The sequence below is a fragment of the Misgurnus anguillicaudatus genome, chromosome 4, assembly GCF_027580225.2.
Source record: "Misgurnus anguillicaudatus chromosome 4, ASM2758022v2, whole genome shotgun sequence".
Taxonomy (NCBI): domain Eukaryota; kingdom Metazoa; phylum Chordata; class Actinopteri; order Cypriniformes; family Cobitidae; genus Misgurnus; species Misgurnus anguillicaudatus.
The window spans coordinates 33,486,478-33,502,647 of NC_073340.2; the positions used below are offsets into that span (position 1 = coordinate 33,486,478).

At 40.1% G+C, this 16,170-nt stretch overlaps 1 protein-coding gene and 1 long non-coding RNA gene across 17 annotated transcripts in view; one reads left to right on the forward strand and one right to left on the reverse strand.

Annotated features, from left to right (window-relative positions):
- Window positions 1–16,170, forward strand: part of ebf3a (EBF transcription factor 3a) — a 94,617-nt gene that overhangs the window by 63,109 nt on the left and 15,338 nt on the right. For 13 of the 16 annotated variants that reach the window (XM_055176662.2, XM_055176663.2, XM_055176653.2 and 10 more), the window contains exons 9-10: window positions 5,260–5,393; window positions 6,233–6,359. In XM_055176662.2, coding sequence (XP_055032637.1) covers window positions 5,260–5,393; window positions 6,233–6,359 — 261 coding nt within the window. The remainder of the gene's footprint in view (window positions 1–5,259; window positions 5,394–6,232; window positions 6,360–16,170) is intronic. The other 3 variants (XM_055176658.2, XM_055176665.2, XM_055176660.2) reach the window with 1 other exon arrangement.
- LOC129421253 (uncharacterized) overlaps window positions 1–16,170 on the reverse strand; it is a 192,463-nt gene that overhangs the window by 39,752 nt on the left and 136,541 nt on the right. The gene's annotated exons all lie outside the window — the stretch shown is intronic.

Sequence of the window (16,170 nt, forward strand, 5' to 3'; positions counted from 1 at the left end):
TAAATGTGGTAGAACGTATAGAGAAAGTATGTAAAAAGTAGTAAGACATTTTAACCTGTTAACACTTTTTAACATTAATGCATTAGCTTATATGAACTAACAATGAGTAATATAGTTTTTCAACATGTTCAGGGTTCCCACTCCAAATTAAAATGTCAGTGAAATTATATTATTCTTCACGTCACAAGTTAAAGGTGCAGTGTGTAATTTGTAGAAGGATCTCTTGACAGAAAAGCAAAATAATATACAAAACTATATTATCAGGGGTATACAAAGACTTTTCATAATGAACTGTTATGTGTTTATTACCTTAGAACAAGACCTTTTTATCTACATACACCGAGGGTCCCCTTACATGGAAGTCGCCATTTTGTGCAACCATTTTTCTACAGAAGCCCTTAACGGACAATTTTTTTACTAAGTTGTCTCCGACGATGACATGTTTGTCCGGTGGTGGCTACCGTAGCTTCTCTATGTGTTTCAAAAGCAAGAGGTGAGCAGTGGACTGAGCTGTTTGTTGCAATTCGCTAAAATTTACACACGTGGATTAAATTTGGATAATTGGAAACTAACATTTAAAGCAACAACAAAAATCCCTGATATTCCATGACTTGGACAAAAAATATAAAATTCCCTGACTTTCAATGTCTGGAAAGACCTTTTAAAATTCCATGATATTCCATAAATTCCATGACCCAAACCCTGTTTGTTAATTCCAATACAATCATGTTAGTTCATGCATTAATAACTTTTTCATAAAAAAAAACTATTCGCAAATAAATATAAGATGAATAAATTCTGTAGAAGTATTGTTTATTTTTATTTCATGTTAGCAATGCATTAACTAATGTTAACAAATACAACCTTATTGTAAAGTGTAACCATAATTCTCATAATAAATTGTATAATCAGTACAAACTACTGTATCGTATATATATACTATAAGATAATAATTTAAATGGAATAAAATTGAATACAGATTCTGAGTCTGTTATTAGGTATTTAGGTTAGAGATGATGTGACCGAATTCATTCGTTCTCGCTGTGATCTCTGACAGGACTGTAACAAGTGCTGCAGGTATTTCTGACAAAGCTTTTAAATTTCCGACTGTTTTAAAAGCTCACCTCCTCCTTAATAACCCACCGTCTGCGTACACACACACATACACCCCCTCACCACTTAGGTACCTGCTGTTTCACCCGCCCCTGATGGCAAATTTGGGCCATGGCGAATATTACAGCTACCTTTCTAATATCTGCCCCTTTAAAGGTGAACAGGGGGCTGTTAAATTGACAAGAAAGAGCAGTCGCAGAACGCTCAGCTTCAAACTTAGTGTTTAATAACTCGACAGAATGTTTAAGACTTATCTGTTGGCTCAGTTTGACTTTTAGGAGACGCATTTACTGAGAAAAAAAGCTCCACATGTCATCTCTTTTCCATCCTTGTGTGGAACAGCATGCACACATGTACATAATAATATAGTCGTAAAATATAAATTCATCCGTATTTACGGTCAATTCCAACCCTGTGCTGCAGAAACAGGGTGGTTTGCATTAGAAACACATTCTTGGAAGTGATAAATGCTGGGTGAGATAGCTCAAAAGCCAGAAAGAGACCAGCGGAGGTGGTCTTTCGTTTCCCCTTTCCTCTTACTGTTTTATCTAATCATCTAATTCGGGGCGAATTTTCCCGGACAGTGAATTTACTCTGCCCTCTGATCTTCAGCTTAAAGTAATTCCCTCTCGCCCAGGCCGATGGACCGACGTCTTGCTCTCCGAGCACATGAGCCCCTTTCATTATTTACAGCTGGAGAATAAAACCTGAGAGAGAGAGAGAGGCCGCACTATAGGAGGGTTTCTTTTGCATTAGCTCCATTTAGATACGGCGTGCGGAAACATATGTAAAAATTCACACAGATGCACGAGCGAGAGCGTGTGCACATATTCGCCATCCAAACGGCCCCATCTGCGCATAGCCAGACACAACATACACAATCGGCAACCCCCCCATGGTTAACACGCACCGAGCAACATTCGCCAATTTTAAGCACGCAACGTCAATGCCGTCTAGCATTAAATGTACAAAAGCAAGGAAATCTACCAACTCCGGTTGGTAAAGAGAAAGACGTTTAGTGAAAGCCGAAAAGCGTCTCTCTCGCTCCGCACACACACCCCTTCTGGTTCTGGGCCTACAGCTCCAGCTTGATTTGCATACCAAGTGGCGGTAATGTTGTTAGGTTTATGCAATAAAGACGAGCGGCCAGCGTCTGTGAGGCAGTAGCCAGTTAGAGAGGACAGATGGGCCGACGTGAGGTAAGAGCTCTAATCCCATCAGCGCTGGGATCAGCCTGCCATCTGGACATCCCTTGCACAATTACAAGACATTTTACGCGCTGGAACAAAGGAAGGTTGCAGCAGGCAGGATGGGACCTGTTAGAGTGCCTCAATATTGGGGCGTGCAAGTAAGAAGGTGACAAACACGCCGGCCGCCATGTTGCCATGGAAGACGATTCAAGTCTGATTAAAGCTTCACGCCGAGGCGACGTGGTGTTTCTTTAGACAATACACACGGGAAAACCGGCGCGCACATGCGCATGCTCTCTTCCTTGTTGACCGTCCACTCGAGGCCGAGGAAGCCTTTGGAAACAAAGCCAGCGATTTCTGTGAGCGTAAAGAACTGTGGTGGATGCCACACGATTTTTGACGGGGAGTAATTCTGCACGTGCATGCATGCAAATCAACATGTGTACAACAATCAATTTGCATTGATTTAATAATTGCACATTGGTTTTAACTTTTTAACTTCATTCAATTAAACATGTGCTTCAACTAAGATACTATTTGGGGGATGAAATGTGGGATGCAGATTTTGCAACACGTTAGCAAAACAACGTTCATAGGTTCAATCCATGACATACATTAAGTTGCTTCAGATAAAATGCATAAATCTATAAAGTAAATGTAGCTGTATGTAATGTTAGTATGCTATTCTGTACGTAGCCAGAGAGCCATATCGCCACCTAAATTGTTCTCGCTTGTTAAAACACGTTCCTGACCGTCACTTCCTAGTGGAGTGTTGAACTTGGCCTCTCCAGGCTGCCATAGAGCATGTCTGCTTTCTCCAATTTCCATCATCTGCTTGAGTGCATTTCGCACGTATATCATTAGCTGACGAACACAGGCTGTGTAATTCACTCCTTTATGCTTTCCATTCAACACATGTTCCCTCTCTATATTCACGCAGAATGTATGCAAATGCTCAGCGGCAGAGGGGGAGCGGCCTGGCAGCCCGCTCTCCGGGACGGGGGGGAGCGTTGCGAATTCCGAGGCAATGCATGGTGATCTCAGGCCGCAGCTGCCAGACCGCCCCTCTCTCGTGGGCCCGTTCGCACCTTGCGTGTTTTTCTTCAACGCTCCCCCCTTTCCCTACCATTCACCTACACAAAGTAAATTTGTTTACTGTAATTTTTGGTGAATGATTTGCTATAATTGGTTGCGCTGATGAAGGTCAGTCCCTTTGAGGAGTCGTGTCTGTCTTTGGAGACTTGATCCTCTTTCAAACGCTCTGCCTGCAATTAAGAAAAGCAAATGTCATTCCCGAGCCTCAGAAATGAAAATTTGTACGAACTTATTAGCATGAAGTCAACAGCTCTAGTTAAGGGCAAGCTCCCCGCGTGCGTGCGCGCAAGCTCGGGGCTTCTGGCGTTCTGGGAGCCGAGGGGAATGAGTAAATATAACCTCCACTAGTCCAACATTAAGGCAAACAAAGAGAGCTGCCTTGTCTGGGCTGTACTACACAACAATACCTAATGTTGATTAACTAGGGCTGGATAGACAGACAGACCTGCTCACACAAGGGCTTAACCTCACAGACTCACCTTGTGTAATGGCAATGCACAATTTATTATTTATTGCCTTGTTGTAAGGCAAGCATCACTATTGCTGATGCTCATCTTTAGGGTTAAACCGGAGTATCAAACTTGTGGCACATAATGAAACCTGCCAAAATTCCCATTGAGCCAGGCAGTATCTAGGGACCAGAATATCATAGAGACAATCCCTAAAAGCCAAAACATATTGGCAACCATTTTGCCACACTATGCCTACCATTTATAAGTTTTGCACGTCAGCATCTTTCTTTATTGGTAGTACTATTCCAAGTCCAATTATATACATGTAACAAAAATCAGGCCTATTACAGCAGCATTAGTATTGACATAAGTACTCAATATTTTTGGTGATAAATGATGTCAGAGCTTGTGGGTTGATGAAAATGATGTCATGCGCTTTTAATGGAGGGGAACGATTCTAAGCGGAGAGGTTTTCCAAAGAGGCCAAGCATCTGTGCATTATTAATAACCTTTAAAATCTAAAAGCCATTGTTTGCCCCTTGAAAAAGAAAAAAAGGGAACATAAGTGGTAAAATACAATGAAAACAGCTGAAGGTGAAGGGCTACTGTTGTTTTAGCATCCACGCTCTCTCTCCACCGGAGTTATTATTGAAGATGTGCTATCGAGGGGGCCGGCGGAACAGAGTCAACACAGTAAAAAGGAAAATCTGATCAAAGCACACGGCGCTAAGACGCTAACAGGGGGTCGAGTCGCCCTGGGCCTCCGACCGCGTACTACTGTGATAGCACCACTCGACTCCACGGGGGCAAGGGGGGCAGTACAATAATGTATGCTAATGAGCCATTGGCTAAGTTCACGACAAAGGCGGGGTCAGAGGCACGACCTCATTTTCTCTATGCGTGTGCCACCATTAGCATGACGGCTAGCCGGTTTGAATCTTAAACTCGTGAACGCTGCCTCATTTCCCTTATAATCTCATTTTACAGACCCGAAAAGGCGAAAAGCACTCATTACCGAATGATAAGAGCCACGGGGAGATGAAAGGTTGGAAGAGAAGAGGAGGTTGGAAGTTTTTAAACCAAAGGCGAAGTTTGCGGATAAAAAGGCCCGACCCAATTAGCGGGTGCATGAAAAATCGAAGTCTCTCTTTTTTGCATGCCCGTCGCCTGTGCTTTGGTCTGCAACCTTTTGATTGACTGATCTTAGATCTGTAAAAGCAGGACAGATAAATCGACAGGGCTTAATCGTCAGTATCATCCATTTTTGCCCTTGAGCTTCGTATAGCCGTCTGCGTTTTCTCCTTACTTACAGATTTGGCCCAGATCATTCACACTTTTTTACTTGAGTGTTATGTAATGTCTGCACAAAAGCATGGTGCTAAGAGTTGTGTTATGTGTTCTGTTATAAGCAGCTACCCCGTGCATAAAAGCCATTAGCCCCAGCGAAGGCTGGACCACCGGCGGAGCCACCGTCATCATCATCGGCGATAACTTCTTCGACGGACTTCAGGTCGTGTTCGGCACCATGCTGGTGTGGAGCGAGGTAAGAATGGGAACGTCGACGTGAACCCCGATAATGACATACGGGATATTTGCCTAAGCGTTTGTTTCTATAACAGCCTTCTAATGAACTTCATTAGATTCAATAAAAAGTGATTCCGTGAAAACTGTGATTATACACAGTTTATGAAGCTCTGCTTCTACAGGTTTAATGCAATTACGCCGTCATCCGTTTATTGTCGCCTTTACATTTACTTTTTGTTCATTTCACGCCACATAAACATATAAATAAGAGTGAAATAAAGGCGTGCAGAAGCTGCGTTGTAATTAGCTCAAACCTAATAAAGACTTCAGGTTAGTGTGTTCCTTTATGAGTTGATAAAGCTGTCTGGCATAGATTTGCCGGTAGGAGACTCGACGAGCCAATCAGTGTTTGTTTATTCTATTTTATTATTTTTCTTTTCCTAGTTTAATCACAAGAGCAGATAAGGAGTTAGATAAACAAACTGCATGCTAAACAGCCCGACAATAAGTCCACAGAGGCCTCCGCCGCGTTCCTCGCCGAACCGTGAGGTCTTGCAAAACAATTGAACAATTAGGGGTGAAATATCTCAGAGGGGGAACATACGAGCTGGAGGAGAACAGCCAGGCAAAGCAGCGAATGAAACACATATGGAGATGATTTGAGCAGGGCTCCTGCCCCTTGGCCTTTTCTGAGCTCATTGTAAGCCAAGGCCTATTTGCTGATTTTAACTTGGGGAAAAATTTGGACTAGGTTTACTTTTTTTTAAAGGGTTTGCGAGTAAGTCGGAACCAGCTGATGAAATCTAAAATTATTGATGAAGTTTGCATGGTCCTAACCGAGTTACTTGTCTCTCATAGCTTATAACACCCCATGCCATCCGAGTGCAGACCCCTCCAAGACATATCCCGGGCGTCGTAGAAGTTACCCTGTCCTACAAGTCAAAGCAGTTCTGCAAAGGGGCACCTGGCCGATTTGTGTATACAGGTGAGTTGAATTCCTATCAATTGGTTTGTGTATCGTTCGTCCCTTTTCAGAGATGGTTATAACTCCAACACATCTCTCTCACACTTTCTCTCTTGTAACCCTATATCGCCTTCATCTGGGGAGGGCAATGGAGTTGGGGGGCAGCTGCCAACTCCAGTTAATCTCAAACCATGACAACACATCTCCAACCCCTTTTCCCCCACACCCTGTGCTCTATTCCACACAAAAACACTTCTGTTTCCTGCTGTCCAGTTTACCTGTGTGTGCGACCACCGCACAAGGTTGTGCTTTGTGTGCATTTTGGGTGCGATTGTGTTTTCACCCCCATGGATCTTGGGTTTGGTTGTTGGTAAGATGAGTGTAATCACTCCCTCGGTATTGCTGATACCGAAGGGGACGCGGTCACTCCGTGTTTGACCTGGAAGCTGTGTGTCTGATCCCAAATTGAGTGGGACAATGAGATAATCATCAGGAATTACTCTCACACTCAGGAATGTCAGAGAGAGAGAGAGAGAGAGAGAGAGAGAGAGAGAGAGAGAGAGAGAGAGAGAGAGAGAGACAGAGGTGAGGAAGGGGCCCTTGGTCCCCTCAGGCAGCTGTTCCCCATCTCAGCCCCACTGAGGCAATGGGCCGACTCTCCCTCCCACATTTAACCCTCTCAGCAGGGGCAGGGCAGAGGCCAACGAGCCCCTGAGATAATGAAACCCGAGAACACAAGGCCAGCTAATACCAGACCTGCTTAGACATTAATGTCTGCCATCATTAAAGCCACAGAGACTTTGGGACTACATTGCTAAGAAACATGTGCTAATGCTAATAAGTGCAAAACAGGGAGCTGGTGTCAGATTCAGCACTTATAATCATGTTTGAAGAACATCTGCGTCATCAGACCTTTAAACAATGATTGTGGTAACCATCATTTCTGACCAAAATAAAATTGTGGTATCTTGGGTTGCATTAACTAGTATTTTGGATGGAAACTATGGTTAACATGGAAATGTTTTGAAAGCGTCAGACTTTTTATAAATCTGTAAATCTATAGGGGCGGTTTAGATTAGTCCAGGACTAGGCCTTAGTTATATTAGGACATTTAAGTAATTTTTACAAAAAACAATACTGGGGTGCATCTTGGGACAAAACAATGGCACTGATGTTAGGAGATGTTTTTTTTTTAAATTAAGGCAGCTCAGACATGCATTTTAGTCTGAGACTAAGATAAACCCTGCCTGGGAAACTGGCCCATCATGTATATATTGCATATTTATTTGTCTGTCTTTCGTATCAATGCATGCATTTATCATATGCTGAATGTTTACTGGACGCCGTAGTAGCTTCTCTGTCACTCCTTTCATGAGATGTTTGTTGTTTGTTTTCCATGACTGATCCTGGTTCCTACTCATCAGCGATGAGATATAATTACTGTCTAAGATCTTGAGGACTTAGTTAATTATCCCCTCAAATTAAAGAAGGGAAGACACAGACTACACACCCCATCCCTCTCATGTTCTGAACTCCAATCCCCATAATACCTCACCTCAGGTCAAACACACACACAGTAGACTGAATTCAGTTTTTGTAATGCTTGCTGTTGGTACACAAGCTGGGTGATATTTCTATCATATTTCCTATTTATTAATTCTTTTTTTGTTAAATTTGGCTTGTAATTGTGAATATATATATATTTTAAAGTGCATTTTGCTTCCACTTGGTATTTTTCATTTTTAAAACATATTTTCCTGCATTTCTTAGACTCTTGTAAGTGCAATCGATTGGAACAAATTGCTGAGTTTATGTCTGTAATTAGTTCATAAACAGATGCTTTGAACTGGAAATGATAGAAACGTTCAGATGCTGTTGCTGTGTGTGTGTTTGATAAATTGTGTAATGGCTGGCTATTTTACAAAATGATTTTCAAAAAGGCTAAACAGAGCGTTTTAGGTGCCGACCACCCTCTCATCTTTGAGTTACACACCCTCTCTCTCATCTCATACTTCACAGTCAATTAAATGCAGTGCTATGGCCTCTGTTTCACAGGGGTGTAGTGCTCAGATATGAGGTTGATCCTAAGCAGTGTGCAACGGCCATCTGTTAAGTGATGTATGCTGTGATATAACCATGCATGGGCGAGAGTAAACGGTCACTGTATACAAGTTTATTACTAAAATATAATAATCTTGACATATTGTATTGAGTCGCTAGGCAATATTGAATCTCACAAAACATGAAACATGTTCAGGTCAGAGGAAAACAAAAGATTAATTAATGAGAATTAATATGAGGTTAGAGCCATTGAGAAATTTTGCATTGTGATGGTATTTTCATAACAATTATCATAACTGTAATGCATTACTGCTGTAGTGATGTTATTAATATTATTGAATTATTTATATGATCTGTAGAAGCCTGCACATTTTGTATACAAACATATATAAACATATTTATAATCATACATTTATATTAATAAAAAAGTTGAAAAATAAATATGGATGGACATTAAAACTTTGCTAAACAACAAAGCTGGTGGTTGTGGCAATCAATCAATCAATCAATCAATCAATCAATCAATCAATCAATCAATCAATCAATCAATCAATCTATTTGTCTGTCTGTCTGTCTGTCTATCTATCTATCTATCTATCTATCTATCTATCTATCTATCTATCTATCCATATAGGCCACCACCAGCTTTGTTGTTTTAGCAAAGTTTTAATGTCCATCCATATTTATTTTTCTTTTTTTAATTAAGATACAAACATAAAATACAGGAAATATGTACACAAATTAAAAACAAAACAATTTTCAAAACTAAATGTCGTCTTCAAGCATCAGTCAGTATTTAGTGTTGACCTCTCTTGGCACTAAACACATCTTGAATTTATTTATTTATTTATTTTGAGGAGACTAAAGTCCTGAAGTCATTCAGTTGTAATTAGAAATTAGGATTTAATATCATTTAGGTTTAAAATTTTTATCATATATTTAAGAGACTGAGAAATAATTATGTATGATCACTATATCATTGCAAAAACAACAAATCTAAGTGACTTAAGACTTTTGCACAGTACTGTCCTATATATATATATATATATATATATATATATATATATATATATATATATATATATATATATATATATATATATATATATGAAAATAAATCTGAAAATAAAAAAATATAATAAATCTGATAAAAATATAATAAATCTGATAAAAATAAATCTGAAAATAAATAACTAAATCTGAAAAAAAATCTGATATATTTATTTATTTTCAGATAAATAAATTTGAAAATAAAAAATATAATAAATCTGATAAAAAGAATTTTGAAAATAAATAAATAAATCTGAAAAAAATCTGATTTATTTATTTATTTTCAGATTAATTTTTTATTAGATTTATCAGATTTTTCTTGCATTACAGTAATGAGCATTTGGGAAGGTGGGGGCTTTTTGTTTAATATCACATTGCAAAATATCTTAATGACTAAAAACAACCTTCATTTTTTTCATTTATTTCAATTACAGTGTAAAAAATACACTGTAATTCATATTATTATTTGATTTCGATATAAAAATGACATGCGAGATTTACCCAAAGAGCCTTTGAGATATTAGACTTAATGTGATGTAGGCTGTGATGTGTTGGCGCTCGAGGTGTGATAAAAGTCCCCCGTGTTCGTTCAGATGTGATGCCAATCGCCTGTCAGAGCACCGCGCTACTTTAAGAGTCGATAATTCTGCTCCATCACGGCCAACACAAGCCGCCTGTCTCCGAGGTCAATGCTCTTTAAACAAATTACTCTGGCCAGACTCTGAAAACAGCTTCTAATGTCCTCCAGCCCTCTCCAACGCCTCTGGCTCTGACATAGCTAAACAGCAGTGAAATTAAACACGCTGCAAAAATCCACGAAGACCCTCGCACACCGAAGACCGCTGGTGAGGGGATGACGGTATCGCGTAAGGTTATGCAAACACACGAGAGGGTCTCGGTAGTTTATGAGCTGCCAGGAAAGAGCCTAAAACAATGTGTTATTCAATACAAGTCATCCATTAAGACTCACATCTACTGTGTGTGTAAGCGAGCCCATTTACAGCTTCGGGCTCTTACCGTCTTCATTTAAAAGCAGACATTGCAGTGGTTTATTGAGTGTGCATCCCATTGTATCCTTTAAAGGACTGTGTGTTGTAACATTTTCTCAAGCTTTAACCTTGTGCGTTCGTGTCTTTTGTTAACACATGGCCACCGCTGGGCCATCTGATACCCGTATTGGTTATCCATTGATCAGGCCTGGCATGAAACAGCTTGTCAGAAGGGTCCATAAAAAAGGAAGAAAAAAATCAAAGCGGGACAGGCATGCGTTTGTCCCTTTGCCAATAACGCTCGACTTTCGGATGCTCGGTTTAGCTGATCCGGCTGTTTTAAAAAGCCCATCCAGATGTTTCTCTAAGCTGTTGTCGGAATTGACAAACACTTTTTAAGGCCCTTTTCTGGTAGGCACTTTGAAAGATAAGCGTGACCTCCTTGTAAACAAATCGGAATCACGCCTTGTGCGCAGGAATACGCGCCGTTTTTATGACCCAAATTCCCAGGCAGCAATGATCTGCTTTGGCTTCTAACAAGGGGAAAGTGAGAGATATAAATTAAGATATATATGTATGTGACCGCTCTGGCACTAATAGACGCTTTAACAGAGGCAGGCCTCCTGAGCGCTTTTACAAACGATTTTGAACACTGACAACAGCCATAAATAAAGCTCAACGTTGCACTCTAATTGCATCAAAGCTATTGCTTTCTATTTAGGCACGGTCACCAGTGACCACGGCCTTAACGCTTCACTGGAGGAACGGAGAAGAGGAAAAAGAGAAGAGCTATCACCCTTCCACACTATTCGTCCTAATCAGTGACACCCATTTACTAGAATTGTCGAAAATGAACCATACTTCATACAGAAATCGCACACTTACCGGCCTTCATTTGTCAGGGCGGATTTGAGGGCCAGTAAACTTTTTCTTTCCTCAGATGGGATTGTAGACATGCATCAAAATGTTAAAAAATGATTTGCCAGGGAGCGCCATCACACATTTATCAGGACTAGGGAACATTATTTGCTAATTTCCAAACCTGCTGCGTGACAGGGTGCTTCGTCTTTTAACCCAGCGTGACCGCCTTGGACTTCTGTTTTTTCTGTTCTTCCTATTTTGCCCCTCCCATTTTTTAGCCCCTTCTAACAAGAGCCATTTGTCTATCATTCCGCTCCCAGAGACTTTGACCACGGCACGCTCTCAGGCTCTCCGAGGGCCCCAAGCTCCCGGCCTGTTGATTGGCCGGCGGTCCCGATAAATCACAAAGTTTCCTTGTCAAGGTGAAGGTATCGACTCAACTGCGCCGAAACTGACAAAACGCACGGTGGAGGAAACGGTCATTTATCATAGCACAAAAGGACAAAGAGGTCATCGCGCCCCTTCACTCACTCAACCCTCTGCCTCGCTAAAGATGCCCGACCGGATCCTGGCACGCACACGCTTGCACGCTGGAACCAAACATTGGCCTTCATTAGACTAATTACGGACATTTAGAGGCAATTAACCTCTGACGCAAGTGTTTAAAAACGTAGGAACATTTAGCCCCCTCTACGTACTGTAAATAGTAATACCCGCAGTTCAACCTTGTGCACTTCATAAGGAAGTGCATGGCTCCTCTAAGCATGAGGGGGGTAAACAAATCTACGCGGCGGCGTATCAGTGAATTATCTGTTACCGACTTGCACTGTGCTATCTGTGCATCAGACAGTCATCTCCACCCACTGACTCGCAGGGCATAAGCTTGATCTGATAGGACTGTAAACACACACATACACTACCAGTAGTAATCAGAGGCAGGGAGGAAATGTAAACAGAGATATTTGAACACAATCCAGCAGTTGTTTTCTCTCTATTTTCTTGTTCAGCACATCCAATACAACAAACGTCGTTCCCCAAACACTTTACAGAGCACGATCTTAAAGTATGCATTTTTTAATATTTTCCAAATAACTATTGACCCGATAGAGTCCGATGCGTAAGATAAACTTGAATTTGGTAACATGCCGGTTTTGCCAAAATAACTTGTGAGATGTATGATACTCAATTATGTAAGCAAAGTCTACAGTGATTACAAGGGGTTTGGTTTATTTATTTTATTTTATTATTTTTGGCCTATGGTTAGACGCCCAAATGTCTCCCCTGTGTTTGGACGGCTCTTAGACGTCTTTTAAATGCAAAATTGCTTGCTGGGTCATTGGTTTGCTCCAAAGTCCATATTTGACCCAACCATGTGTTGAAACAACCCAGCATTTTAAATTGTAATAACCCAGCGTTTTATCCAACCCAGCATATTTACAGTGTGTTTTAATGATGAGAACCACTCACTTCAACTAGAACCAAGAATTGAGGATATGATGAGCAGATGAGAATTTTTCTTTAGAAAATATTATTACTTCAGAGAAGACCGCAGCGTTATTGTGAGCAATGTCGCACCGTTGGGGATTGTAGTGATATTTTTAATGCGATATTGTGACAAGCTACGACTCTATAATAAGCAGCGGTCCAAAAAAGAATCAGCAAACCTCTGCAAGTGCTGGACGGGTGGAGTGTACCCTCTCTCTGCAAAGAGACTTGCACTGGGGTGATTTGGGTATAATTGGCCCTGCTGGTTTCTATTTTGGCTGGGTTCATTTTTTCCTCCGGCAGCTTTAAATAGGTTTGTCCTCCCTAAGTCAGAGAAATTAGTCATGCTCCAGTGGTCCGAGCTGGTTCTGATGGATGGAGCTCTCGCCGCTTGTTCTCAAACATCTTCCCGGTTGCCGCTCGCCTCACCTCTGTGACCCGATCCTAACCCACATGCACTGAATTCATCACCAAATTTATTTATAGATTAATGAGAGAAGCTGCGAAGTATTGACCGGCGGAGGAAAACACAACTCATCTCGGATGAGGATGAAAATGCAGCAATAATTTAGAGGCCATCGATTCGCCCGCCCCCCGTCCATGTATCGATCTTCATTTTATAATATTAATTTGCGTCTGCGATCGGCGTAGATCCAATTCGATTTGATATCGGTGAGCTATTAAAGTACTGCGTTTGACTTTAGATCTGAGGTGAGTCACATGGGTGGTGAGCAGTATGCTGACAGAAGAAGAAGAAATTGAGAAATAGATGGGTCTTCTTTAACCTTACTTGTTACCGAAATAGACTTGCAATGTAATTTCTGTCAGGGAAATAAAATATGAACGGTGTAGGTCGCTCGAGTGGGCTTCTCTTGTCCTGTCGACACTTTATCGGCGACTCCCCCCTCTCTCTCATCATCGTGCCTGTATCGGTTCAAAGTTCATGAAATTTCTATGAGCATTGATCCGGCTCCATTGATTTTTTTTCCTCACACACTCTTTTTTTTACTCCGCAGATCTTTGAAATTTTAATTTCCGGAGTATCTGAATTTCTCGGAGATGAAATGGTTTCCTTTGAGACAGCTGGCAATAAAATGAAGAAGTTAGCGCCACGTCAAATCCCCGGCTCTCTCTCTTCTCATGAAACCCTGCGTTTTTATCCCTCATTCTCCCTTTTTTTCTCACACCAAGCTTTAAATTTGACAAATCTTGCCACCCATCAGCTAGTTTCTCCCTTTTTAGTTGTCCATCCTTGTTTCTCTTCTACCTTAATTCTTAAAAATCACTTTCATACTGTTCAGCCAGCGGGACGAGTGTCAGTATAATAGTCATCTTTTATAATAGTCATCAAAAATATCTAAAAATTCTTAAATTAAGATGTTTTTTCTTGATGAGCAAAACGTGCCAATGGGGTAAGCAAAAAATCGTGCAAATTTTTCTTAAACACTAAATCCAAGTAAAAATAAAAATAAAAATTGCTTACCCCATTGGCAGATTTTTTTGCTTGTTTTATGCACATAATCACTTAAATTTGATATTTTTGGTCTAAAAACTAGACTTATTTTCTTGGGTAATTTTGCTCATCAAGAAAAAGCATCATAATTTAAGAATTTTAAGATATTTTTACTAAAAACAGGACAAATATACTAAGAATTTTTTTTCTTGAAAATCATTTTTTTTTGCAGTGAACATGTTTTTTTATTTTGCATTAGCTGTTAATGTAAGTCTAGCCCCATAACAAACATGCACTTATTTTCAAACCAGCATTGGGTCAAAAAGAGACCCCTTTGGGTTATAATTTAACATTTGCTGTGTTGTTTTAACCCACTGTTGGGTCAAACCTAAACGTTTTCTGGGTTAATTTAACCCAACGTTTGGGTTCGTCCCTTTTTGACCCGATACTGGGTCGAAAATATCCCAACATTTTTTAAAAGAGAGTAGATACAGTTAAGTTGGTACAAACTTCCAAATAGTGTTGTGCATTGATTATCAAATTTAGGGGCGTGACTTTGTGTTGAGCACTGTGATTGGATGATTTTAATTTCTATACATCACAAGTGTTTTTCTTCATTTTTCCCTCGTGAAAAGCATCTGTGGTCCTTAATTGAGGTTTCTCTCCGGTTGACAGTAACAAATGCGTCACTCCTTTACTGGGATTATATTTCAGACGTGTTCAAAGAAATCATAATTATGAAAGTGGCCTGTTTTCAGTAACAGAGAGAAACTCTTAGTCGGGAAGTTGCAGGAAGACAACAGTAATTGCGATGAAAATTGACCTCATTTAAAGCAAAATCCTACAGCTGTGTTGTAACAAATGAATGCTTTCCTGTTTTTATTATTCTCCATTACGCTCAAAAACTTTCTGATTTCATGTTTTGCTTTTGCCACATTTCCCTGTCTCAGCTTTGAAAGAATGAGCAATCTGTGTTAAAAGACATTTCCTTATTGAGTTCTGTAGTTTGTGTTGTCAGAAGACAACATCTGACAAACTGCTTTCCCGTAATAAACTTTGATAATCCAAAGATAAACAGAACTATTCCAAGACTCCTCCAAACTCCCGAATTTCCATGATCAGATTTGTGTTTGTAGAAGTTTAACAAAAATCAAAAGTGGTAAATGTTTTTTTTATGATGGAGGAGGGATTGAGATAAGCTCACAGCAGTTAAAGATAATTAGACAGAGCAATAGAGCAACAGCCAGAGCTCCAGTCATTACCAGAGCCAAAGATACACACTTATCATAATCATCCGATGTAATGGATGTGTGGAAGCACGTACAGAATTTTTTTTTAAGAATTCGTTTGAACTCGACACAGATCTGTAACAGGTTTGAACTGAATGCATTTGGTATATTTTTGGTATATATTTGGTATAAGGCATTAGCAGTGCAAAAGGTCATGGGTTGGGTTCCCAGAGATCACATATACTGATAAAAAGTAGAGATTTTTATAATGCACAAAAATGCAATTTTATGAATGAATGTCAATTTAATGTGCATGCATTTACATTTATTTATATAAATAATAAATGTGCAGACCAACACAGTACATGTATTTACTAGTAAACTTTGTAAGTAAGGCTCTTTCCTCCGTTTTTGCAAATCAGCACACTTGTATTTTATTGTGATATATTGCAAAACTGTCACTTCCTCGTAACGTTACTATTGCTAAATAAAAACGTGTCACAGTTTAGTATCTGCGGCACTCTGGCGTGTCAGTTTTGAAGAATGACAATATATACAGTCTGCGAGAACAAGGTCAAAGCACTCAATCTTGAAATATACGGAGACGCACATGCACAGACAGGCAGGCAACCGTGTACACGACACGTATATACACAGACTCTGTCTCTCGCGCCAAACTCCGAGTCTGTTTTATGTTAAGTACC